Source organism: Panthera uncia, chromosome E1 (assembly GCF_023721935.1).
Source record: "Panthera uncia isolate 11264 chromosome E1, Puncia_PCG_1.0, whole genome shotgun sequence".
Classification (NCBI taxonomy): Eukaryota; Metazoa; Chordata; class Mammalia; order Carnivora; family Felidae; genus Panthera; species Panthera uncia.
In genome coordinates this window covers 13,193,033-13,218,695 of record NC_064814.1, presented here as the reverse complement: position 1 = coordinate 13,218,695, position 25,663 = coordinate 13,193,033, and the positions used below count along the sequence as shown (strand labels likewise).

The 25,663-nt window shown below is 52.7% G+C and overlaps 3 protein-coding genes across 8 annotated transcripts in view; 1 reads left to right on the top strand and 2 right to left on the bottom strand.

Annotated features, from left to right (window-relative positions):
* Window positions 1-5,414, top strand: part of ATXN7L3 (ataxin 7 like 3) — a 7,814-nt gene extending 2,400 nt beyond the window's left edge. For 3 of the 6 annotated variants that reach the window (XM_049636229.1, XM_049636231.1, XM_049636230.1), the window contains 10 exons: window positions 92-263; window positions 455-552; window positions 726-748; window positions 1,063-1,129; window positions 1,281-1,366; window positions 1,675-1,743; window positions 2,017-2,060; window positions 2,337-2,408; window positions 2,502-2,659; window positions 2,773-5,414. In XM_049636229.1, coding sequence (XP_049492186.1) covers window positions 92-263; window positions 455-552; window positions 726-748; window positions 1,063-1,129; window positions 1,281-1,366; window positions 1,675-1,743; window positions 2,017-2,060; window positions 2,337-2,408; window positions 2,502-2,659; window positions 2,773-2,921 — 938 coding nt within the window. In that variant the 3' untranslated portion in view covers window positions 2,922-5,414. The remainder of the gene's footprint in view (window positions 1-91; window positions 264-454; window positions 553-725; window positions 749-1,062; window positions 1,130-1,280; window positions 1,367-1,674; window positions 1,744-2,016; window positions 2,061-2,336; window positions 2,409-2,501; window positions 2,660-2,772) is intronic. The other 3 variants (XM_049636232.1, XM_049636233.1, XM_049636234.1) reach the window with 3 other exon arrangements.
* An 82-nt stretch (window positions 5,415-5,496) lies between these two features.
* On the bottom strand, window positions 5,497-9,686 carry TMUB2 (transmembrane and ubiquitin like domain containing 2). The gene is given in 6 exon segments (XM_049636235.1): window positions 5,497-6,636; window positions 6,638-6,764; window positions 7,021-7,121; window positions 7,123-7,588; window positions 8,887-9,011; window positions 9,562-9,686. Coding segments are annotated over 5 exon segments (969 nt in total). The 5' UTR covers window positions 8,922-9,011; window positions 9,562-9,686; the 3' UTR covers window positions 5,497-6,396.
* A 7,823-nt stretch (window positions 9,687-17,509) lies between these two features.
* Window positions 17,510-25,561, bottom strand: ASB16 (ankyrin repeat and SOCS box containing 16). The gene is made up of 5 exons (XM_049636228.1): window positions 24,735-25,561; window positions 22,691-22,958; window positions 19,927-20,419; window positions 19,428-19,541; window positions 17,510-18,981 (listed from the first exon to the last, which is right to left on the bottom strand). The coding sequence occupies exons 1-5, from the start codon at window positions 25,033-25,035 to the stop codon at window positions 18,796-18,798; spliced, it is 1,362 nt and encodes a 453-aa protein (XP_049492185.1). The 5' UTR covers window positions 25,036-25,561; the 3' UTR covers window positions 17,510-18,795.
* Between the last annotated feature and the right edge of the window lie 102 nt (window positions 25,562-25,663).

Here is a 25,663-nt window from a genome sequence, read left to right as displayed (position 1 = left end):
GGGGGGGTTCACGAGGCCACGGGGCCATGGGCGGGAACACGAGGTGAGGGTCCCCTGCCCACCCTGATCGCCACGCCTCTCCTGTCCCCAGAGATCGTGGACCAGCCGGGGTTGGACATCTTTGGACAGGTTTTCAACCAGTGGAAGAGCAAGGAGTGTGTTTGCCCCAATTGCAGCCGCAGCATTGCCGCCTCCCGCTTTGCTCCACATCTGGAGAAGTGCCTGGGAATGGGCCGGAACAGCAGCCGGATCGCCAACCGCCGGTGAGGGCTTCTCCCGCTGCCGGAACCAGAGCTGCGCGTCTTCCGTACCCTGTGCCGTGGTGTAGTCCCTCGGGGGCGTTGGTAGGGCACAGAGGGTGGCTCGTGCTTGGCCTCCGACGCTGCACTGTACCCGTGAAGTTGGGGGCAGAGAGGTGGCCGCCTTGACCCGTTCTCTCCCCTCCCGTCGGCAGGATTGCCAACAGCAACAATATGAACAAGTCGGAGAGTGACCAAGAGGATAATGACGACATCAATGACAACGACTGGTCGTACGGCTCAGAGAAGAAAGGTGTTTGGGGATCTGGGGGAACTTGGGGGGCATTGGGGTGAGGTGGCAAGTGGGAGTTGGGTCACAAGTTATCTTGAATGAGGAGGAGAGAATGCAGCTTTGTCCTTTTCCGTAGAGGTCCTTAAATTGAGAACTTAAAGTGACCCTGTCCTTTGTCCTTTTGTCCTACACAGCCAAGAAGAGGAAATCAGACAAGGTGAGAGCGGGGGCAAGCATGAGGGAAATTTGGGCGAAGGACAGACAACAGACACCCTCCCTTTTGGGCAGGGAGTCCTCGGGTCTCTTGACTCAAGTCTGAGGTCATCGGGTGCCTCTCTGGGTTTCGGGATGAGGGTGTCTGTGGTGGGCAGGAGGGCAGCGGAGGCCCTGGGGGAATGGGGGAGGAGGGAATATGGGTAGATGGGCCTCTTACTGGGGAGGAAGAGTAGGAATTTGAGGATGTTTCTTTGTCAAATCTTTTTTCCTTCCCTGGGTTCTCGGCTCCCCCTTATCGTTACCCTTTCCCCAAAGCTATGGTATCTCCCATTCCAGAACCCCAATTCCCCTCGAAGATCCAAGTCTTTAAAACACAAAAATGGTAAGTGGGTCTTGAACAATGGGAGCGATTCTAGCTGTGTCTTCTGGGACTCATTGCCGGAGGGTGGAGGTGGGGAGCTTAGGGGACAGGGGTATCGAGGGAGGGCCTGTGATCCTTCTGTCACCCCCACTTCCTCTCTGGTTATTTTCAGGGTTCTCTGTCTGTACCTCTGCATCAAACACCCTTCCCCTTCTTTTTTCTTCTTCAGGGGAACTTAGCAATTCGGATCCTTTTAAGGTGAGTAGGTGCTGCCCCTCTTAGGTTCTCTCCCGTTTTTCTTGTTGGGAGTTGGGTGGGATTTGGGCGGGTGGGGTCAGGATGCTGATGGCCCCAAGCACTAGATGGGGTATTTAGGTCTTGGCATGTTGACGTTCTCGCTGGGTCCCAGCCCCTCCCCGATGAGCAGGTGGGGTGGAAAGAATCACTGGAGAACTGCTGGGCAGTCCCATGTAGAAAAGGATGAGAGGGATGGGTTCCCTGTCCTCCCCTCCCCCCTCCCTCTTGGGCTGCCCCTTCTCTGACCTGTACCTTTGGTTCTTGCCCAGTATAACAACTCAACTGGGATCAGCTACGAGACCCTGGGGCCGGAGGAGCTGCGTAGCCTGCTCACCACGGTGAGAGACCAGGGAAGGGAAGGCCCTTGGGAGTGGGCTGGAGCCACAGGCGGTGGTCACGTCCCTGGAGGAGGCTGGTGACAGCAGGCAGGGCCATATAGCTCACTCTCTCTGGAATTAGGTCTCCTGGCCAGTGGTGGTCTGGGACTGTCTGTTCTGGACACCCCGGGGCCGTTTCTGCTCGTGCAATCTAGAGTTTGTACAGAAGAGAATATCTAGTGTCTGGAGTGGGCTCCCCTCCGCCCCTCCTTTCAGCTTCTGTTCCTCTTCCAGCAATGTGGGGTGATCTCTGAACACACCAAGAAGATGTGCACAAGGTGAGCTCAGAACCTAGAAAAGGCGCCCAGGGGCCTCCTGCACACGCATCCTGGGCATGGGGTGGGAGTACCCTTGGACTTCAGCAGTGGGGCCCCCACTCCTCCCCTCCCTCCTCTAATGGTCAGGCCTTAGGCCACAATCTGGGGGCACCCTGTGTATCCCTCCCCTGTCTGTCTGTTTGTCCCTCCTCTGTTGAGGGAAGGGGCTTCACCTGAGTTCCTCCTACCCTTCTTCCTGCCTTGTCAGGAGGGTCTGATTAATTCTGTCCTTGCCAGGTCCCTGCGCTGCCCCCAGCACACAGATGAGCAGCGGCGAGCCGTGCGGATTTACTTCCTCGGACCCTCAGCGTAAGTGACCCCCCGAGAAGGGTGGTGGGTTGTGAAAGATTAAGATCATGATTGGTATCCCTCAAGCCCTTCTTTGGCCCCTTCTCTTTCCAGCGTCCTTCCAGAGGTCGAGAGTTCCCTGGATAACGACAGCTTTGACATGACTGACAGCCAGGCCCTGATCAGCCGGCTTCAGTGGGACGGCTCCTCTGATCTCTCACCCTCTGATTCGGGCTCCTCCAAGACGAGTGAGAATCAGGGATGGGGTCTAGGTAGGTGATACATCTGGGCCCCCTGGTCTCTCTGCCCGAAGCCGAGGATGTGGGGACACCTGCGTTCTCCTGACACAGCCCAGCCCTCATCCCGCGTGCCTCTTTCTTTTCAGGTACCAACAGCTCAGAGTCACGGAAAACCAAGAAAAAGAAATCCCATCTGAGCCTGGTAGGGACTGCCTCCAGCCTAGGCTCCAACAAGAAGAAGAAGCCAAAGCCACCGGCACCCCCAACGCCCAGCATCTACGATGACATCAACTGACTTGGGTGCAAGGGATAGCCTTTGGCTGAGCAGAGCCCTCTCTCCCAACCCCCACCCAGGTGGCGAAGCCTGGCAAATGGACGGCTGCTGGGGGTTTGGGCTTGGGAAGCTTGGTGGGCCAGGCAAGCAGAGGATCCAGTTATGCGCCCCTGGGGGGTGTCAGGGTCCTCTGCGATGGAGCACGACCCCTTGGCATGCAGGACTCAGACCTGGACATATTATGCCTTGGACATAAGTTTGGTGGGGAGGCGGTTTTCCTATTTATTCTGTGAGTTACTGGATGTCCAGCTAGGCCAGGGGCCTGACCTGGGCACTGTGCCAGGGCACTGCCTGCCCCCCACCCCAGGAACTGGACTCAGCCCTGCCGAGGAGCATCGCGGCTACCCGGGAGGCTGTGGGCTGGAAGCTGAGCCTGGAGGGGGCCTCCCCCAGCTGCCCTCAGCAATGTGAATGGGTCCGGTGCTTGGAGCTGAGGGGCAGGGCTGGGCGTGTCCTGTCTGTGTGCAGAATCCTATCAAATGCCCCCAATCCCAGGGGTAGGCAGGCACAGCAAGCTGTCTGCTGAGGTGGGTGTCCAGAACTGCCACCGCCTTCCCTGCCCCTCACAGGGGCAGCCCTTTCCCCTCAGTCCCCATGGGCCTCCTTGGCAGCAGGAGCTGTCCTTTTGTTGTTGGGTGCCAGGAAAGGGCCTCCAGCCTCTACAGCTTCACGGAACGGGCAAGGGGAGGGTAGGAAGAGGGAGCTGTGTATCAAAATGACTCCCCCCTACCTTTCCTCCCTGACCCAGGGCTGGTGAGGAGTGGGGCCCCAAGGTGAGAGGGAACGGTGCTGCTTTATTTGAAATGTTTTCTTACCTCATTCCCTGCCCCAGGAAGGGGCCCAGCCTCACCCTCCTGGGGTGGCCCCATGTTCCTCCTGCCTCCCCTGCCCCACTGCCCTAGCAGGGCAGCCCAAGTTCCCGACTGCTGCTTGCTACCCCCCTCTTTCACCTTGACCAGCTTCAGTTCCTCTCTCAATGCTCCTGCCTCCGAAGCCTGCCCTGTTCCCCCTTCCTTAGCCGCTTTTAAGTTATTTATTCTGTACTTGTGGTTTGGGGCTCTGAGGAAAATCCTGACCTTTTACCTCTCCCTCCCTGCTAGGAGTGGGGTGGGAAGAGGCTAGTCTCCGTGCTCTGGGTCGTCAGTGGAGGGGGAAGGGGTGTCATGCCCTCCGGTGGGACTACCCTGCCAGCGTGGCCACCTGCCTGGTCTACATCCTGAAGAGCTACACCATCCCGCCTCCATGTGGGCGCCATCACTCCCAGGAGCCGAGCTGGAGGACTGCAGTCTGGGCTGGGAGCAGAGCTGACTGATGACACGGCACGGAGTTGACCCTGAGCTGTGTTCTCTGGCATTTGCTGGATGTGTCCCCTGCCCTCTTCCCAGGAGGAGCCATCCCACATTTGGGTAGCTAGTACCCAGGACTGGTTGGACTGATTTGGGTTAGGGACCCTAGAGGGTTAAGGGAACAACAAGAGCTAGGGCTGCAGTACCCTGTCTGGACCCCCCCCCCCCCCCCCCCCCCCCCCCGGGTGGTTCTGATTGTGGCTGACGCCTGGTTACAAATTGGTTTTTAACCCACGAATTGTGATTATTTTTTAAAAAGCCAAACAAATTTTGGCAGGAGTTAGAATAAATCCTAGGGCCTGGGCTCCTCTGTTCTTGACCCTCTGTAGCCTTCTCCCTCTAAGGGGAAGCCAGAGGGGAAGGAGGATTTCAGCCAGCCTCCAGCCTGCTTCCAAATGAAGTCTTGGGAGTGGGTTGAAGGTGAAGGGAGGAAGGCCACAGGCCATTCTCCCTTCTGAGAGGCAGCTGCAGCTCAGGCCCTACCATACCCTTTCCCCTCTGGCCTCTCCCTTTCCCCCTTCTGGTTGGAGGAGGGAGAAGTGGGAAGTAGTTTGGGAACTGGTTTGTCCGCATCCACTTCCCCATTGTTCCTTGGCCCGCCCTCAGGGCAGAGCCCCCTGCCCAAGCTGGGTAAGAGATGGGCTTGGTCCAGCAGGGACCCTGAGGGAGCAAACCCTTTTCCTTCCGGGGAGAGTGTGCCCCCCCTACCATGTAGTTGAACAGGGGCTAGGAGCTCCCCACTCCCCTCTAACAGCAGGCTGTGTGGGTTTCAATTCCCATCCTTCCCACCCCGGCTAGGTGTCGTCCACCCTGTATCCTATCATGTGTCTGAGTGTGTGTGTGGGGGGTTCTGTACTAATTTCCATGGCCGGTGGCTTTTCCTTCCATGCATCACTCCCCCCCGCATGCCCAGGGGCCACCCGCCTGGCATTACCGCATGCTGGGGTCGTTGGGGGAGGGGGGTGGGGCTCACGCTGTCCTGTGGTCTTGAGATTTTTATTTTTGCATATGTAATCCATCCTGTACAGGTAGCTAACTTTGTAAACGCTGTGTATTTCCCCCCGCCCCCATGGCTGCTGGTGTAAATAAACTGCATTTCCCATTGGTAGCCCAGCCTATCCACCCTCATTACCATGTTGATGGGGACAGAGCAAAGCCATTCTCTTAAGGTCACAGAAGGAGGCTCCACAGCCACAAAACGGAACTTTATTTAGTCACAGACACTGACCCTCCATCCATGAGCCCCAGAGGCAAGGGCCTGGGGCCCAGGGCTCCATACCCAGAGCTCGTCCTTGGAGCTGGGCAGGGTAGGACACTGGCTGAGGGCCAGAGCTGTCTCTTGCTTACAGCCTTAGGCCTAGGGTAGCAGCAGCTGTGGCTTGGCCTCTCCCAATGCTGGGGGCTTGGCTTTGTGCCGCACTCCCCTTCCTGACTGAGCTCTATAAAGGACTATTAAAAAAAAAAAAAAAAATACAAGCAAAGTGCTTTGAAAAAGGGGAGAACACTGGAAACTATCCAGAACACAGAGAACACCCTATTCCTGCTACAGGGGTGGAGGGAGAAGGTAGAGGCGGCTAGGTGCCTACAGGGGAAGCGGACACAACCTTCATTCCTGCTGTGTGACTTTAGTCTCAAAAGATGGATATTCCCTTAAGAAACAGAAAAATACTCCAGGCTCCCTACAGAAGTATGCTGGGGCCATGCTGAGCTGCCCTGGCAGGCAGCCCTGGGTACTGAGGAGCAGACATGCAAGACAATGGAAAGAGCTAGGGCCACAGCTGGGAGGGAATCCTCCGAGCCCCGGCTGCCCACTGAGCTAGACCGCCAGCTCAGCTCTGAATTTCTGGACCCTAAAAGTGAAAGAAGAGGACGTCCTCGTTTTCTACCTGAGTTGTGCTTGCACAGAGGGGACGTCTGTACCCTCGTGGACGTGAAGGGGAGGCCCCGTACCTGCCTCCTATGTCCTAAGGAGGAGGACCCACCACATCCTTTCCACCCCTCCCTCCCAAGCCCTTGGGCCCAGCTCTGGCCAGGAAAGGGGGGAGGCCATAAAGAAGGAAGACCATGCCTTTCATTTTCGCCCTATATCCTTATCGTCCATACATCCCAAATACTAGGAAGCTGAAAAAGACGGTGACCCCCACCAGGGAGACGGTGGCAGGTGCTGTGAAGAACTGGCGGTAATTGATACGGAAGTACCAGACCACACCCAACAGCACCACAAACACGGGCACCATGAGGCTGCCCACACTGACGCCAAGGCTGGGGGGTTCAGTGGCCGAAGAGGGGGCCAAGGATGCTGAGGGGCCTGGAACAGCTGACCCTGGGGGGGGAGCGGTGGCAGTGAATCACACAGTTGTCGGTAATGTTCAGAGAACGCAGTGTGCGGGCTGGGTCCTGCAGCAGACGGCCCTGGTAGATCAGTTTCATCTGGCTCTCTTGTCCAGGGAAGTACTTACTGTAAGGATGAAAGAGGCAGAAGGAAACACAGAAGGCGAGGAATGAGAAGGCAAACAGGCCTGGACTGACAGAGCAGGGCAACGAAGGGAAAAACCAAAGGGTGAGTTTCTAAGAAGTATCCTCCACAATCCTAGTGGGGGCTGGATGGACCTGACCCATCCCTGCTGCTCCCATGTGGACACCAGCCTCCTCCCAGGTGACCAAGGGCTGAGGGCACGGGCTACGAGAAGCCTCCCGCTCTCCAGGCCACTCACCTCTTCAGGGCACCCACAGTATCCTCCGGCCTGGCCACAGCCAGCTCCTCGGTGTCATTGAGGAATTTGAGCCGCACATTGATGAGGCCAGGGCTGGGGGGGGAGGCAGCTGCCATCCTCAGGTCTCAGGGGGGCCTCTGGACTGCTGCTTTCTGGGCCCGCTTGTCTTTTGGTCAGGCCTTGGATGTCAAGCAGATGCTCAAGGCTCGGCTCAACGCCACCCCCGGCTCCAGGCTCCCCTGTGGGGTCTCCCCCACCTTCGCCAGCCTCTTCAGCCTTCTCGTCATTACCCTCTGATGGATGGGGAAGTTCAGTGGGCTCTGGGGTGCCTTGGCCCGCTACTAGATGGTCCACGTGTCCCAGGTGGAGGACGGATGTGTCGCCAGCTGACACAATGGTGCCCAGGAGCTGGTTGCTACCGCTGTCTGCTACGTAGGTAGAGAGCCAAGCTAGGACCAAGGCTAGAATCAGCACCACCACACCTGCCACCACAGTCACCTCATTACCCACACCCTCAATGAGGGTGACATCAGAGAGCTCCATGGCCTGGCTGCTGACTGGGTCGACACTGCAGGAACAAAGGGGGATAGCATAAGCAGGGTATGTGGGGTTGCAGCCAGGTCCCTAGTTTGTTTACGTTTAACTGAGCCAGCCCTGAAAGAAAATGGGAGTTCGGCTCCCCATAGAAGGGGGAACAAACCTTCCTACCTCCGGACCCCCAACCTAAAGCTAAGGACTTCCCTTTTGTCTCCAATGTGAAACACTAGCTTTCGGGATCCACACCTTCCCTCTCTCACATTTCAACCTCCCGAGAGCATGGATCATCAGGAAAACCTCATGACTTTGTTGCTGCTGCTGCTGCAACCCGTCGTTGCTTTTTTGGTAGGCGGGCAAAAACATTTGCCTCTTTGAGCCCTGAGTTTCTCTAGGATTTCTATCACTTGGTCCAGCAACTATGCCCGCCCCGAGAAGCCTCCAAGGAGGCTTCAGAGAGACCAAAGAGCCTGAAATATTTCATTCTAGGGCCTTCTGGAAACACAGTGCGGCCACTCTTGCCAGATTGTCTCATTTGAACCCTACCTCGTTCGTGGTCACCTATTCAGGTGCAGGTGTCAAGAACCAAAAAAACATTTTTTCACCAGAAGCAGAGTCACAGACCACCCCAAAGGGACAACTGTGTAGGGCCCATCAGCAGACATTATGCAGCAGGCACTGTGTCTCCCGCCTCTGAAACACTTCCGGCGAGCCCTAGGGAGCGAAGGAGGACGGACACCAGAAACACCACCCTTCTGGGTCATCGTAGGCTCACGACTGCAAAACCACTACCTAGGTGGAAATGACTTGGAAGAGATTCCAAAATAGCTCTCACAATCCATACCTGTATCTCTCTTCTCGTACTGTGTAGTTTCTCCCTTGGTAGTTCCTTAGAAAGGCAGGAAAGCCTTTCTTTTGCTCCTTAGAGGACCTACTCTTTCCCTTGGAGAGTGTGCTGTTTTCACAGCTGCCCCGGGCAAATCCGATCGGATGATCATCATTAATAAACTATTCTCACGATACCTATAACATTTCATTACACTCATCTACTTGTCCATCTCTCCCTACTAGACTTCTGGATGACAAGTATTTTTCTCTGTACCCTAGTGCCTAGCATGATGCCATAGAAACTGCTCAAAGAATATGTGCGTGACATGTCAACATCTGAATAGCTTCCACATCCTTATTTAGAACATGGGCCCTGGAGTGAAAACAAAAACAGAACACTAATTACAATCCTGCTCTTGCCTCTTACTAGCTCTGTAACCTCGGACAACTTTCTCAGAGCCTCAGCTTTCTCATCAGTAAAATGGGGTTAAAAATAGCACCTACCTCATAAGGTTGTTTTGACGGTGACGGGAAATCATCGAAGCAAGATACCTAGCACAGGGTCTGGCACATGGCAACGGTTCAATAAATAAATGGTAGCAGTTACTTCTCGCTCCCCAGACTAGCCCCTGATGGTAAGAAGGTTAATGTCACCAACACTGATTTACAGAAAAGGAAACTGCGGCGAAGAGAAGCGAAAACGACTGGCACAGACACAGGGAACTTTCGGGGGCAGGGGCCAGGCAGGACCCCAGGTCTCCGGCCTCAGAGGCCTCTGCTCTCTCCTCAGCCTGTGAGCGACACTGACGGCGCGGTGAGGAGGGGTCCCGACCCTGCGTTTTCTGAGGCGCAGGCTCCGCGTTGGGCGGTCCTATTCCCGCGGCGCCGGAGAGAAGTCCGTGGGCCCACCTGAGCCGAAAGGCTGCCCGGTCCCTGGCCAGCAAGCTCAGTTCTCCCAGCCCGTAAGGGGTAGAGTCGGAAGAGGGGGTCACAAACCATCCACACCCCTCAAACTTCGGGGCGGGGCTGAGGGCCTGGGGGCGGGGCTTGAGTACGCGGGGAGTCATGGGAAATTAAAGGGGGATTGGACCAGTACGGTGCCTGGATAGGGAAGGCGATCCTCACCAGAAAGGGCCAGACCAAGTGTTTTGACTTCGCCAGGAAGGCCCATGGACTCACCTTTCCGTAGGGGCCGGGGGAGGGGCTGGCTATCCCCGATTCTGTCCAGGGTCCGGTTTCTTCCGGCTTCTCCCGGAAGCTGTTTGAACCAGAGAAGGAAGTCCCGCCTCCGCGCTTTGCACTGATGACGTAAATCTACGTAAGGCGGGCTGACGTAAATGTATTCTTTAAATAAAAGGGACAGGTTTCTCAGCGGAAGGAGGGGCGGAGTCACTGTTGGCGGGATCGTCGCCCTCCCGGGGCGGGGCCACACTCACTGGGAGGGGCCTAAGGAGCCCATGGGTGGGGGGCGGGGCCAGATGGGATTGGGGGAGGTGCTTGGGGGAGGGCGTGGCTTCGCGTCTGGAAAACTGAGGCGGGCTGGCACAGCTGGGCAGAACGTGAGCGGCGCTTCCCTTGTCGCAGCCTGTTCTTCCGGTCTTGTTCCCAGCCTCCCGGGCTGATTGGATTTAATACTGCTCTGTCCTGTGCACTGAGTTCCTGGTTAGCGGGATCAGTGAGGACTGACCTCCAAAAGTTCAACTCAGGCTAGTCCAGAGACAGACAGGAGGCAATTTAGTCACCGGCCGGCTGCTCCAAGAATGTGGCCCCAGGTAGCGTGGGACCTTGGTGAATAAGGCGAGAAAGCATTTCAAAGAAGGCACAGATTCAGCGCAGGCTTAAGGCGCAAGAAAAGGAGCACAGAAAAAGACAGGGGGAAAAAGGTTCATCTCCCAAGAACTTACCCGGATTTTTGCAATTAAAATTCTTTCATGGGGCGCCTGGGTGGCTCAGTCCGTTGGGCGTCGAACTTCGGCTCAGGTCATGATCTCGCAGTCCGTGAGTTCGAACCCCTCATCCGGCTCTGCGCTGACGACTCAGAGCCTGGAGCCTGCTTCGAATTCTGTCTCCTTCTCTCTCTGCCCCTCCCTCGCTCACACTCTGCCTCTCTCTCTCTCTCTCTCTCTCTCTCTCTCAAAAATAAAATTCTTTCGGGGGTGCCTGGCTGGCTCAGTTGGGGGTGTGAGTTTGAGCCCCACATTGGACATAGAGATTATTTAAAAAAATTTTTTTTTTCCAAAAGACATGTTAGGATTTTTGTCGTTTTCTGGTGAACTATTGAATGAAGTATAAAAAAGGCAGACAGGGGTAAACTTATAAGTGAAGAGCTGGTGGTTTTCACCAATTGAATACCAGTGGAACCCACACTCAGATCAAAACATAGCAAGTGACCCCATAACCCCTCTTCATGTCCTTTTCCAGCCACTGACTTCTGTCACCATAGATTAGTTTTCTCTGGTTTTGTACTTTGTGTAAATGGAATCAAACCATCTAGCTTTTTTCCCCCAAGTCTTATTGTGAAATACACATAAATTTACCGTTTTGACCATATAATTGATTTATTTACTTACTGGTTGATTTATGTTTTAGAGAGAGAGCATGCGCAAGTGAGGTAGAGGGGCAGAAGGAGAGAGAATCTTAAGCAGGCTCCACACTCAGCATGGAGCCTGATGCGGGGCTCAATCCCACAACCCTGGGATCATGACCTGAGCTGCAACCAAGAGTCGGATGCTCAACTGACTGAGCCATCTAGGTGCCCCTATTTTATTTATGTAAGTAATCTCTACACCCAACCTGAGGCTCAAACTCACGACTGCGATCAAGATCAAGAGTCACATGCTTTACCACCTGAGCCAGCCAGGCGCCCCCACTGTAACCATTTTAAGTGGCTAAGTCAGTGGCATTAAGGACATTCATAATGTCATGCACACATCACCATTATCCATTTCCTATACCCATGCCTCCTTCCCACCTCTATTATACTTTCTGTGAATTTTCCTATTCCAGGTATCTCATATAAGTGGAATCGTACAATATTTGTCTTTTTTGTATCCGGCTTATTTCACTTAACCATGTTTTCAGGGCTCATCCATGTTGTAGACTCTACCAAAATGTCATTCCTTTTTCAGGCTGAATAATATTTCATCGTATGTATATAGCACATTTTCTTTTTTTTTTTTTTTTTTTTTTATAGCACATTTTCTTCATCCGTTAATCTGTTATTGGACATTTGTGTTGTTTCCACCTTGTGGCTATTGTGAATAGTGCTGCTACGCACATTGATGTACGAGTTATCTATTTGAGTCCCTGCTTTCAATTCTTTTGTCTGGCTTCTTTTGATCAACAGTACGTTTGTGAAATGCAAGGTATTTAAAAAAAAATTTTTTTTTTTTACATTTATTTATTTTTTGAGAGACATAGAGAGACAGAGCACAAGTTGGGGAGGGGCAGAGAGAGAAGGAGACACAGAATCCGAAGCAGGCTCCAGGCTCCAAGCTGTCAGCACAGAGCCCGACGCAGGGCTCGAACCCACAAACTGCTAGATCGTGACCTAAGCCGAAGTCGGACGCTTAACCGACAGAGCCACCCAGGGCCCCAGCGAGGGATTTTTTTTTTTTATGTTTATTTATTTTTGAAAGACAGGGAGAGCACAAGTGGGGGAGGGGCAAAAAGAGAGAGAGGGAGACACAGGATCATAAGCAGTCTCCAGTTTCTGAGCGGTCATCCCAGAGCCTGTCACAGGGCTCAAACGCATGAACCGTGAGATCATGACCTGAGCAGAAGTCGGTCACTTAACCGGCTGAGCCACCCAGGTGCCCCTGAAAGGTAAGGTATTGTTTTAATGCCTGCATATGTGTATTTTGGGGGGTTAAAATTTAGTGTTTTTATTTTGAAGAATGCTGGAGGGGGCAGGGCATCATAATATAGCTACACGGAGTTTTGAAGAGTGAATAGAGATTTATCAAGCAAAGTTCCAAACAGAGAGAGTAGCAAGTTCAAGGGCTCTCAATAAATACTTGAGGGAACGAATAAGCCAATGAGCTGACCCACTATTAGCGCTTTTGAGAGTTTATTATGTGCCAGGTACTGTGCTAAGTACTTCATATACATTATCTTATGGAGCCCAATCAAGTAGCTCTTATTATACACATTTTATAGGTTTGGGAACTGAGGCTCACAGAGAATAAATAATGAGGCCATTTGTGCTACAGCTGAAGTCATCCAGTGCCTGTGCTCGAGCTGTCTCTCTCTTTCTCTCTCTCTCTCTCTCTCTCTCTCTCTCTGTCAGTGTGATCTTATTGTCAGTATTTGGTCCCTCCCTTTTTTCATTAATTGTATACCATGAAGCGTCTCCTATGTCACTGAATATTTTTATAGCATCATAGCGTAGCTTTAAATAGCTGTTCAACAGTATTATCTTCCATGTTGCACCGTAATCTTTTTTTAATGTTTATTTGTTTTTGAGAGAGAGAGAGAGAGAGCATGAGCAGGGGAGGGCAGAGAGAGACAGAGACAGAGACAGAGAATCCAAAGCAGGCTCCAGGCTCCGAGCTGTCAGCACAGAGACCAACGCAGGGCTTGAATCCACAAGCCGTGAGATCATGACCTGGGCCAAAGTTGGACGCTTAACCGAGTCTCAATAAAAATTTTTGTGTGTCTTTGATGACAGATTTTTGTACACATCCATGATTTTTTTCCCTAGGATAAATTCCTAAAAATGGAATTGCTGGATCGAAGGGTGTTCACATTATCAAGGTTTTTGATACATGCCCTCTAGCAGGTTGTACCTATTTCCATTCCTGTAGCAGCGTGAGTGGCACCCACTACTGTTTCCTTCCCCCAAAACAGGGTGGAGGCTAGAGAGAACGGGGATTAATGGGGGGAGGTTCTGAGAATCCTGATACAAGATCCTACAAGGAGGAGAGAGCAGAGGGAAAGGGGGAAGTGAAAATCAAGGCTATCTGAGAAGGGAATACTTGACTGAGCAGTGACCTCTGAAGCCCAGGAGGGCGGAGCCAGTGGCCAGGGCTGCCCTGCAGAGGAGGCTGGAAATCCGGCTTTTTGACTGCCCCAGCTATCTGACTAATCCATCTGGGGACTAGGCACAAACACTCTCGGGTTTCGGGTTTCGTAAGCTGCATGGACCGACTGCTGCCAGGACGCTTATCATACTGTATTGTCGTTTTTAATTTTTTGGTTTTACCAAATTCCTTAAAGGGAGGAGCTGCGGTTTTCGTGTCTTATTTATTTATTTATTTTCGTGTCTTATTTATTTATTTATTTATTTATTTATTTATTTATTTATTTTGACTCCACTATCCCCCCAATCGATTCCGGTGCCTGCCTACAGGAGTTACTTGGTCAAGATATATTCAATGAATGATGGTTGGATTCGGAGAAGCTGGAGGGAAGAGATGGGGAATTTGAGAGAGTTCTCTTCTCTGCTGGCCAAAGGTGAAGTCCTAAGACGGCCGTGGCAGGGAAGAAAATGGATGGAACAGAAAAGGAAGAAGGATTGGCTAGGGGTGAGGTAGACTTGGAATGCTCAGCTGCTGGGATGAAGGGTTGATAAAAGTGGAGGTTGGGCATAATGTACAGAATTGTAGAATCACTATGTTGTATATGCGAAACTAATGTAACATTGTATGTCAACCATACTTCAAGAATACAAAAAAATTTTTAAAGATTATTTATATTTGAGAGAGAGAGAGAGAGAGAGAGAGAGAGAGCAGGGGAGGGGCAGAGAAAGAAGGAAAGAGAGAGAATCTCGAGTAGGCTCTGTGCTCCTTGTGCAGAGCCCTGAGAGCCCAACACGGATGCTTAACCGACTGAGCCACCCAGGCGCCCCCAGAAGTAGACATTTTTTATGTTTATTTATTTTTGAGAGGGGAGGGGAGAAAACAAGTAGGGGAGGGGCAGAGAGAGAAGGGAACAGAAGATCTGAAGCAGGCTCTGCGCTGACAGTAGAGCCTGATGCAGGGCTCGAACTCTCAAACAACGAGATCATGACCTGAGCTGAAGTCAGACGCTTAACCCACCGAGCCACCTAAGTGCCCCTAAACATTTTTTTAAAGAGAAAAAAGAGGGGCGCCTGGGTGGCTCAGTTGGTTAAGTATCCGACTTCGGCTCAGGTCATGATCTTGCGGTTCGTGAGTTCAAGCCCCGCGTCGGGCTCTGTGCTGACAGCTCAGAGCCTGGAGCCTGTTTCAGATTCTGTGTCTCCCTCTCTCACTCTGACCCTCCCCCGTTCATGTTCTGTCTCTCTCTGTCTCAAAAATAAATAAACATTAAAAAAAATTTTTTTTTAAAGAGAAAAAAGAAACCGGGGAGGTTGAGTCTAGCAAAGGATGCATTTTATGGATGTGGAGAGAAAAGGACAAGAAACAGTTAAGAGTGTTTTGAAAGGGGCTTTCCGGGGCACCTGGATTGGAATGTGTACAGTAAGTCTGTTTTACTAAAACTGCTCCTTCCCCAAGCACTCTGTGTCATTCATCCATGTTTGCCAATCTGATAGAGAGAGGCGTGTCTGTTCCTTTGATTTCCTTCATTGGCTTACTAGAGAGTTTTCCATTTTTCGTATTTCTTCAGTCACTTTGTAAATTAATTGTTTAGGCCTTTTGTGTTTTCTTCCCTTAAAAAACTTTTAATTTCACAAGAATCCATGGGTACCTGTTTGTAAAAAATTCAAATATGAAAAAAAAAAAAAAACTTAAAAAACCCACATAGTGGCAGGGTGCCTGGCCTGGCTCAGTCATACAGCATGAGACTCTTGATCTCAGGGTTGTAAGTTCAAGCCCCACACTAGGCATGGAGCCTACTTCAACAACAACAACAACAACAAATACACGGTGGGATTGAATTTTTTTTAAAAATTTAAAATATGGACCATATATTTTTTCTTTCCTTTTTAATGTTTATTTTTGAGAGAGAGAGAGAATAGAAGAGAATAGAATAGAGAAAATGAATAGAAGTCCATGTCTGGACTTCTAACCCATAGGAACCATAAGATAATAAATGTGTGTTGTTGTTGTTGTTGTTGTTTAATGTTTATTTTTGAGACAGAGAGAGACAGAGCATGAGTGGGGAAGGGTCAGAGAGAGAGGGAGACACAGAATCCAAAGCAGGCTCCAGGCTCTGAGCTGTCAGCACAGAGCCCGATGTGGGCCCCAAACCCACAAACCAGGAGATCATGACCTGAGTGGAAGTGAGACGCTTAACTGACTGAGCCACCCAGGCGCCCCTTAAATACAGACCGTGAAATGCCCCACTGTCACAGTCCTTCTCCCCTCCCAGAGGAGAATTTTTGGGCACCTGCCTCTGGGCCTTTCTCTCTTCATCTGCGATCGTGGGGTCTGGTTTTGTTTGTTTGCTGGACGTATCGCATTCCAACCTATTTTTTTCTCTTCAACAACGGCCTTGAAAATCTTTCCAAGGTAATACCTTGTGCTGGTCACGTGGAAGCCCTCCCCAGTTCTTTCCTGCTGGAGGCACTACCCTTTGTAAGGGCCGCGTCGTACGCCAGAGTATGGATTTGTTCACTATTTCCCGCTTCGTTGTGTCCTCCTTGCAGGCAGTGCTGGGGCGAACGTTCCCATGTGTGCCAGCCTTTTGTGTAACTGGGAAGCAGTGTTTAAGGGTGCTGCTAAATCGCCCACCAAAAAGGCAATTTCCCTTCCCACCAACAGGATGAGCAAAAAGTTCCATCTTCCTGGGCACTGTGTGTTATCAGTCTTTACCAATTAATTCCCTCAACCTGGTGGGCGAATAATATCTTATTATTGTTTCAGTTTGCATTTTCCTGATTGCTGGCGAGGTTGAGCATCACCATTCATGGATTCGACAGATATCGGAGGGTCCACTCTCCGCAAAGCCCTGCACAGGCACCCAGTCACCAGTGGTGAATAAACCAGATACTGTTCCTGGGGTGCCCGGGGGCTCAGTCAGTTAATCGTCCAACTTTGGCTCAGGTCATGATCTCGAAGTTTGTGGGTTCGGGCCCCACGTCGGGCTCTGTGCTGACAGCTCAGAGCTTTGGATACTGTCTGTCTCTCTCTCTCTGCCCTTCCCCCGCTCTGTCTCTCTCTCAAAAATAAATAAACATTAAAAACAAACAAAAAACCCAGATACTGTTCCTATCCTCACAGATGAAGGAAGTGAAATCTTTTAGTTGCAGATTTTCCCCCCAATATTTTGTCTTTTTTAAAAAAGTTTATTTATTTTGAGGGGGGAGGGGCAGAGAGAGAGGAAGAGAGAGACTCCCAAGCAGGCTCCATGCTACCAGTGGGGGCTCGAACACATGAACTGTGAGATCAGGACCTGAGCCGAAATCAAGAGTCAGACGCTCAGCCGATTGAGCCACCCGGGCCCCCCCCATTATTTTGTCGTTTACTTGTGCTTATGATCTGCTGGTTTTATAACCAAATAAAATTTTTTTTTCTGTATCCAATCTATTAATCTTGTATGCTTTCACCCTGGAAGATCTTCTCCTACCCCCAAATAACATACATAATCTCATATCTCTTTGGGGGTTTTATTAAGTGGGTATTTTGTCACGGCTATAAGTAGAACAGAAGAGGCAGAGCTCACTGGGGTCTGCCTACTGTTAAGGGGTGGACCCCTCAGCATCCTTCCCTGAGATCGAGGCTCCCGGCTTGGGCCCAGGACTAGAGAGGATTTCCCTTTCTTCTCTTTGGGTCTGCGAAATTAAAGCAAAACTTTCTTCCAGAAAGGAGAGGTTGCCTCTCTGCATGCCAAGGTACAAAACCGTCCTCGTGTTGGGGGAAGGGAAGATCCTCAGATGCAACTCTCCACGGAGGAGTGTGGGCCGGGCGACAGCGGCAGGAGGCGGCCCCCAGGACTCCTGACCCATCTCTACCATGTGACTCCAGGTAGTAATGGCAGGGGACAGCCCAGGTCCCTCAGCAAAAGGACTCTCCTGCGGTGGGTACGACAGGCTCAGGGTCTGGCAGGGGCCTTCTGTTGTTCTTATACCCTTTTTCCTATCACAAGAGTAACAGGTGCTCCGTGCAGAAAACTTGGGAACCACGGAAGAGCACAAAGGTGGGGTGAAAGAAATGGAGTGAGGGGGACCTCAGCCACATTTCTTTTTTTAATTTTTTAATGTTTACTTTTGAGAGACAGAGCGTGAGCGGGGAAGGGGCAGAGAGAGAAGGAGACAGAATCTGCAGCAGGCTCCAGGCTCCGCGCTGTCAGCACAGAGCCCGATGTGGGGCTCAAAGCCTCGAACCCTCGAACCCTTGAGCCGTGAGACCATGACCTGAGCCGAAGTCGGACGCTCAACCGACTGAGCCACCCAGGTGCCCCATATCTCAGCCACATTTCAACCTCACACATCCACGCTTTGATTCTGGGCACAAGTCATTTATTTGCATTCATAAAAACTGCTTTGGCTCAAAAGGTTCCTCTTAAAGATGAATGATGGTACTTTAGACTCTGGGGCCGGAGGAGGAAGTGAGAAGAGGGACAGCTGCTGGCTTGTCCTCCTGTCACAGGCCCTTAGAGACCACAAGTGTAGTGACCATTGTTTAAGACACCATGCATCACCGGTGGGGGCACAGGGGGGCACGACCGTAAACGGGTCCCAGGCATCACGCATTTATTCCTTCCTCAACAACCATTTGCTGAAATGCCTGTTCCAGGAATGCAGTCCCGGGCTCAGCCAAGCCGATGCAGACACAGGCTCTTATTTTTAAAAGTGCAATCCAAAGAGGGCTCTGAGGAGATCGTGCTATTGGGCTGATAGTGCTACTTTGTCCTCAGCTTCGACCAGGCCAAAAAAATGCGGGAAGGGTACACCAGGCAGAGGGAACAGCGCATACAGGTGCCTGGAAGCGAAGCAGGGTGGCTCTTATCCAGCAACCAGCTGCTAAGTTTGCTAAGGCTGGGTCACAGGAACCTCAGAGGGAGAAGGGGGGGAGGGTCAGAGGACCAGAGAGCTTGGCGGAGGCAGCGGTGGAAGATGTATCAATCTTACTGAATTTGGATTTTAGCCTGCAGGTAGTGAGGAGCCGCTGAAGGGCATGATCAGAGTTGTGATTCCCAAAGGGAGTTCCGGCATCCTTGCCGGGCATGGGTCTCAAGACCAGGCAGCGAGGTCTTCCCTTCAAGCAACAAAGGCAGTTCGGGCAGAGGCAGTGCAGGTACAGGCAGTCTGTGACTCTTGATGAGGCCAGACAAGTACACGGGTGGCAGGGGATGGGGGGAACAACAAGGATCCCCCCCTCCTCGCCCAGGGGCCGGGTGGATGGGGGGGGGCATCCACGTAAGCAAAGGAGATGGAGGTGGGTGAAGGCGGAGTGTGCAGACCTTCCCATCGGACAGCGGAAGCCTGGGTGGGGTTGGAGGTCAGCAAGCAGCTCGGGAAGCCGCCGGAGGGATGAGCTGGCGGGGGGCTCACTGGATACGCCCCTCAGCACGCAGCATCAGGTAGTCCCTGAGGACCGGGGGCAGTGGGAGGCTGGCGACGGCCTGGCGGCAGCGGCCACCCAACTGGGCCCGCACAGCCAGCCGGGCCAGGTGCTGCAACCGCCTGGGCTGGTTCACCATGCACAGGGCCGAGGTGTAGAAGGCTTCGTGCTCCTAGGCCAGGAGTGGAACGGGATCAGATGGCCCAGTACCCTTGACTCTGACCTCTCAGGATGACCTAGAGCTGGGGGCCCCGGGGGCATTTGCAACATGCACCCCCCGCCCCAGGTGTTTGGTGCATCTTGAAAGACTCAGATTCAGAGCCCAGAGGCTCGGCAGGGGTCACGGGAGATGGGGCCGCGCTGTAGGGCAGGGTCTCAGGCATGACTGCACCCACGCCCAACTCCAAAGATGCCAACACAGCCCGATGATAAATGCCCATGCTGGCACAAGTGACAAAGGCAGGAGAGGTGTGTGGGATTAGAGGTTGTTCTGAGGTGCCAGGGGGAGGGGGGCCCTGGGAAGCCCATCCCGGACGGATAAGGCCTGGGGCTCATCCTTCCTCTCCATCTCCCCCAGAGCCCAGGAAGGAGCTGTGCCCCTGGGGTGGACATGCTTACCTGCCACAGCTCTGGGAGCACTGCCTCCACCCAGGTATCACAGGATGGGACATAAGGGTAGGCATTAAGCAGGACTTCCAGGGCCCGAGGGAAGTTGGCACAGTGTTTCAGCATCTAGGAATCAAAAGAGGGTCTTAGGGTCACCATGGCTCTCCCAGCCAAGGGCAGACCCAAGCCCAGCCAAAGCCGAAGCCCCATTCACACCCAAATTTGGGAGGCTAAAGTCTGAGTCTCTCCCCACTCTTTCCCATGCCTCGGTTTACCCCACCTTCAAGTGGGCTGCAACCTGTTGGCCCCAACCAGTCTCCTTGGGAGCTCTCTTCTCCTTAGACACGCTCCCCTATAGCCCTCAGTGGTCCTTTCCAAGGTGGGGACAGACGACCACAGAGCCGGGCTCTCAGTCTCTCGGTCCCCCTCTTCCCGGGGGCGGGGGGGGGGGATTCCAGCTGTGAGCTCCCCACCCAACTCGGGCCTCCTTGCACAGACCCCCCCTGCACACCTCAGGGCGCACAGGCTCGGCCCCGTAGTCAAGCAGCGCTGAGAAGAGGACCTCGGGCTCCCAGTTGGGGGCGTCCTGGACGGCCTGCAGCGCGCAGTCCATGGGCGTGTGGCCCGCCCCGTTGGGCACTCCAGCGCAGGCCCCGTGGCGCAGCAGCAGCTCGGCCAGGCCCCCGCAGCCATTGGCACAGGCGTTGTGCAGCGGCGTGTGGCGCTTGCGCCCGGCAGCGCGGGCATCTGCCCCGGCCGCCAGGAGCCGGCGCGCTGCCGCCTGGTGACGTCGGCAGCTGCCTGGGCCCTCGGCCCCCGCGCACGCCGCGTTCAGGGCCGTCTCACCCTGGCTGGTGCGCAGGTGCACGTTGGCGCCGTGCTCCAGGTAGAGGGCCACGTGCTCCTCCAGGCCTCGAGCCGCCGCCACGTGCAGGGGTGTCATCGCGCTGTCCTGCGCCGCCAAGTTCACAGTCGCACCGGCTTCCAGCAGCAGCTTGGCGCACCTGGGGGCAAGGCGCAAGGCCCAGAGGCCAATGCTGAGGGACCAAGGCCTGGCCTGCGGTCATCCCCTTCCCCCTTGCTTCCCATCCCGCTCGCCTAGAGGCTGGAAGCCAGCGTGGTGTGCACCGTCAGACTCACAGAAGCCCCAGGACAGACGGCAGAGCTTCAAGGCCTATCGATGTCACCAGGAACATCTCCAGGTTTCAGATAAAACCTCAGCCAAGAAAGGGCTCAGCACGGCCAAGGACCCACAGCAAGTTAGAGGCAGCGTCAGAATTAGTACTCACTGCTTCAGACAGTTCCTCCCAGAATCTATTTCCTCGGTAAATTCTAATCATGTGCTAATTTTTGTTTCTGAAACCTGACTCCCCAAGCGGATTGGGACCCCCCCCCCCCCCCAGGGCCTGGTTCTGATCCCCTTGCCAGTGGTCTCCTAACATTTTGATAGCACAAAATGTTTTGAAAACCCACTACTGTGTCCGTGATGAATGTTACGCATAGAAAATTAGAGTATGAGACGGAAAGAAAAAGAAATAGAAGTCCTAATATTTTCTTCATGCCTCCAACCTGGAAGACCACCCTTCTGGACCAGTGATATCCACTCAAGCAGAGGAAGGCACCTGAAGACCCCCGCTCCCCTTTCCCCTAGAGAAAACAACAAAACCCAGATTTTAGGGAGCACATGTTTCACGGTCTTCCAGTCCCTGGAAAAATTATAGGCCAGAACACTGTTGAGGCAAACATACATCATTAACCACCACGGGGTAAAACAAACACGAAACAAACTCCATTAATGATGCAATTAAACTAACAGTAATTTATAATTAAAAAGCCAGAATGGGAGCCACCGGAAGCCCAGGAGCAGATCCGGCATCCCCAGCAAAACCCTGATGACCAGGTGTCAGTGTCCCTCCCCCAAATGGCCAGTATTCCAGCACCACCCCCCTTAGTTCACAGATGCAGGAGGCTCCATGCTCCGTGGCCAAGAATGGAGTAGCAGCCCAGTCATCCGTAAACTTTATTTCCTCGGTCAGTTCTAATCATGGGCTAATTTTTGTCTCTAAATACTACACTTAAGTAACACTGAAGAAGGGTGCCTGAGTGGCTCAGTGTTGGTAAAGCATCTGACTTCGGCTCAGGTCATGATCTCGTGGTTGGGGCGTTGGTGCCCCACGTTGGGCTCTGTGCTGACAGCTCGGAGCCTGGAGCCTGCTTTGGATTCTGGGTCTCCCTCTCTCTCTGCCCCTCCCCCACTCACGCTCTGTCTCTCAAAAAAAAAATGAATAAAGATTAAAAAAAAAATTAATGAAAAATAAATAAATAGCACTGGAGAGCTCACTCAGGAGGGTTTCGGTAAGTTTCACTTAAAAGGATAAAGTCGGTTGGAAAGTGCACCGTGTGCTGGTAAGAATTCAAGAAAGGAATGGAAACTTAGAATCACTTGGGTCCATCGCTGATCTAGATCCAGCTGGGGAGAGGTCCCCAGCATGTGGGCTGTGGAGTGTCTCCCAGAAGCCCTTGACTCCCTACCACTGCCAGCCCTGGCTGGGGACCTGATTTGGAAAAGTACGAATACTCTCATGTAGGGGGGGCCAAAACCCTGTTAATCTTTTTTTTTTTAGTTTTTGTTTTGTTTTGTTTTGTTTTGTTTTGTTTTTTAGTATAGTTGACACACAATGTTACATTAATTTCAAGTGTACAACTTAGTGATTTGACAAGTTTATACATTATTCTATGTTCACAAGTGTAGCTACCGTCTGTCCTGTTACATTGCTATAACAATGTTCCTTATGCTGTGCCTTTTATTCCCCTGCCTTATCCATTCCGTAACTGGAGACCTATATCTCCCCCTCCCCTTCACCCATTTGGCACAACCCTCGACCCCTGGAAAAACTTGTCGATCTTAAAATTTGGGAGGAGGAGGTGTGTGTGTGGCCAGGGCTTGTACTAAGGTTGGGAAACACTGGGCTACATCTTTCTTGATGCCTGCCTTAAAACAGGTAGGAATTTGGCTACAGAGGATGCATAGAGGCTAAGAGACTGTGGTTGGGATAGGTTTTCCAAAAAAGCAACAAGGCTTCTGCCCCCTGGGCTTAGCTCACATGATGGACAAGTTACTAAAACTTTTTGAGCCGTTTTCTCACCCATAGGATGACACCTGTCTCCCAGGTTGTTGTGAGGACATGTGTATGTGAGGTGTTTCCCCTTCTTCCGGCTATGTGAGCTGGACACACACACACACACACACACACACCCCTCCCCTGGGCACCTACTGCAAGGACTCAGGGACTGTGCAGAGGTGCAAGGGGGTCGTGCCCTCCTCGGACAACACGTTGGCCTTGGCACCGAAGGTCAGCAGCAGCTGCACACAGTCAGACTGGGCCCGGGCACAGGCCTCATGCAAGGCTGCCCGGCCTCCGACCCGGGCGTCCAGCTCAGCTCCCTGCCGGATCAGGTGGCGAGCACAGTCAGTGTAGCCTCGGGCAGCAGCGATGGTGAGGGGTGCCGTCTGCTTCGTCTTAGGCGTCAGCACCCAGAACCCTGGGGAGAGGAGGCAGTGTTGGGGGCGGGGTATGTGATATCCGCAGGGCAGGTTGTGGCATGCAATTGACCCTGGCCTTCCCTCTGCACCCTTGGCTGAGCACGAACGCTGTGCAGGGCTGTACCTATGGGGAGGGGCTCACTCAATATAAATTGGGACAGCCTTTTATTTTATTTTACTTAAATTTTTAAATTTTTATTTGAGAGAGAGAGAGAGCACACACACGAGAGTGGGGGAAGGGGGCAGAGAGAAAGAGGGAGAGACAGAGACAGAGAGAATCCCAAGCAGGCTCTATGCTCAGTGTGGAACCTGACTCGACGCTTGATCCTAGGTGAGATCATGACCTGAGCTGAAATCAAGAGTCAGACATTCTCAACCGACTGAGCCAACCAGGCACTCCCAAGGGCTTAGGACGCAGATGCCTAATATCCAACTGTAAGTTGTTTGCATTACGGTGAAGGAGATTCCTGGGTTTGCCAAATTTGGGGTAAAGCATGCTTTGTTTTTTATTAGGATTGAAATTAAGGCCGACTTCCATTTGGGGATAGATATGCTGCAGGATGAGACCAGGATACCCTGGGTCGGGTCACATCTCTAACAGTTAAGGCCAAGCAGGAGTCTGACGCTGGCAGTGACTGTGAGAACATAAGCTCTCCGAGGATTTTGAGCCCCCAGATCCATGTGTGGGATTTGAGGCAATCTCTGTCGGTCTTAAGAGCAGGGCGATCTCAATTGAGGTATTTGGTTTACACGGACAAACCCACGGGTCAGAATAGCACCTAAGGAAATTCTCTGGCAAGTACACAAAGATGTTCATCATATTGCTATTTAAAATAATTTTCTAAAAAGGGAACCGTATCTACCCAGTCTATTTGGGGGCTGGTTATATAAATCATGGCACACTCATACAATATAATTTATGCATCTATTTAAAATATTATGTGGAGGCGCCTGGCTGGCTCAGTTAGTGAAGTGCGTGACTCTTGATCTTGGGGTTGTGAGTTTGAGCCCCACATAGGGTGTACAGATCACTTAAAAATAAAATCTTACTTATTTTATTTAAAAAATCTTAAAGTGTTTATTCATTTTAGAGAGAGAGAGAGAGAGAGAGTGAGTGGGTGCATGTGCGCACATGCACGGGGATGGGGGGGCAGAGAGAGGGGGAGATGGAGAATCCCAAGCAGGCTCAGCACTGTCAACACAAAGCCAGACACGGGGCTCAAACTCACAAACCATGAGATCATGACCTGAGCAGAAATCCTTAAAAATAAAATCTTAGGCGTGCCTGGGTGGCTCAGTCGGTTAAGCATCCAACTCCTGCTTTCGGCTCAGGTCATGATCCCACGTTTGTGAGATTGAACCCTGCGTCACCTGCTTGGGATTCTCTCCTTCCCTCTCTCTCTGCCCCTCCCCTGCCTGCGATCGTGTTTACATGACTCTCTCTCTCTCTCAAAATAAAAAAACTTAAAAAAAAAAAACCTTAAATATGTGTGTGTGTGTGTGTGTGTGTGTGTGTATGTATTCAGAGAAAAAATTGCATTAGAATAACTGTTCCCATGTAATTGATATGTTAATATAACTTTAACTCTGAAAAGACATACAAACCACTAACTACGCTTCATCTCTGCTTAGGAGGGAGCTAGAATGGGCTGTAGGAAGGAATGGTCAAGGCTGTGGTCGGGAGGGAGGCGGCGGGGCCAAGGCTGTCCTCTTCCCCCCCCCCCCCCCCACCCCCCTACCCTCCCTCATCTTCTGCCCCACTGGGTGCTCCCTACCCTGTTCAGCTGACCAGGCCAGCTGGTTGCTCACAGTCTCCACAATCATGTTGGCAGCGTCTTCATCTTGGAACAGGGCTTGGACCTGTGGCAGGTCACCGGAGAACAGAGCATTGTGCACGGCCGGGTCTCGGCAGCAGCGGCGTGGCCTGGTGAGTCGGGCCCGGGTGCTGGGGGGGCACCTTTGGCTTCGGCACTGCTGGGCCGCAGCCCGCCGCCGGTCCTCCCACTCCAGCCACTCCCGCTGCAGGCGGAGCGCGCACAGCGTGGAGGAGGTGAAGGGGAAGGTCTCCTCTGCCATGTGGAGGGGCCCAGGGGTCTGGGCAGTGGCAGCTGGGCACAGCCCGATTCCCTCGGCCGACTGCCTCCCTCGCTCTGAGCAGCCACCCTGCCCCTCACTCGTGACCCAGCAAGAAGAGCAGCTGAGGCTATAAATAGGTCCTTCGCTGGTTTAGTAAACACCGTTTGCCCAGAGTCGTGATCCTGGTGCAGAGAAGGTGTTGGGCCAACGCCTGCCCCGGCTGACAGCCTCCCAATGGGGCAGTAGCCCTCAGCTGAGGCCATCTGGGACGGAACTTCATGGTCAGCATCCCCTACTTCTCTGGAGAGAGCATCTTGGGTTGGCAAGGGCCGAGGGGAGTGAAACAGTCAATCTGGGAGACGGGGAGGACAGGGAGGAAGAGCCTGAGTGCTCCCGCCTCTAAGCTGTTGGCTGGAGGGCGGAGCCCAGCCCAGGAGATACGGGCAGGTGGAGACAGGATGCAGCCAGGTCTTCCAGCGTCTGCTGTGGTAGGGATAACTCTGCACACATATGCACAGGGCTTTGCAAGTAATTACATTACCTTTACATTCATCTTCTTTTATTTTGATGTTTATTTATTTATTTTGAGAGAGAATGTGCAAGCAGGGAGGAGCAGAGGGCGGGGGGG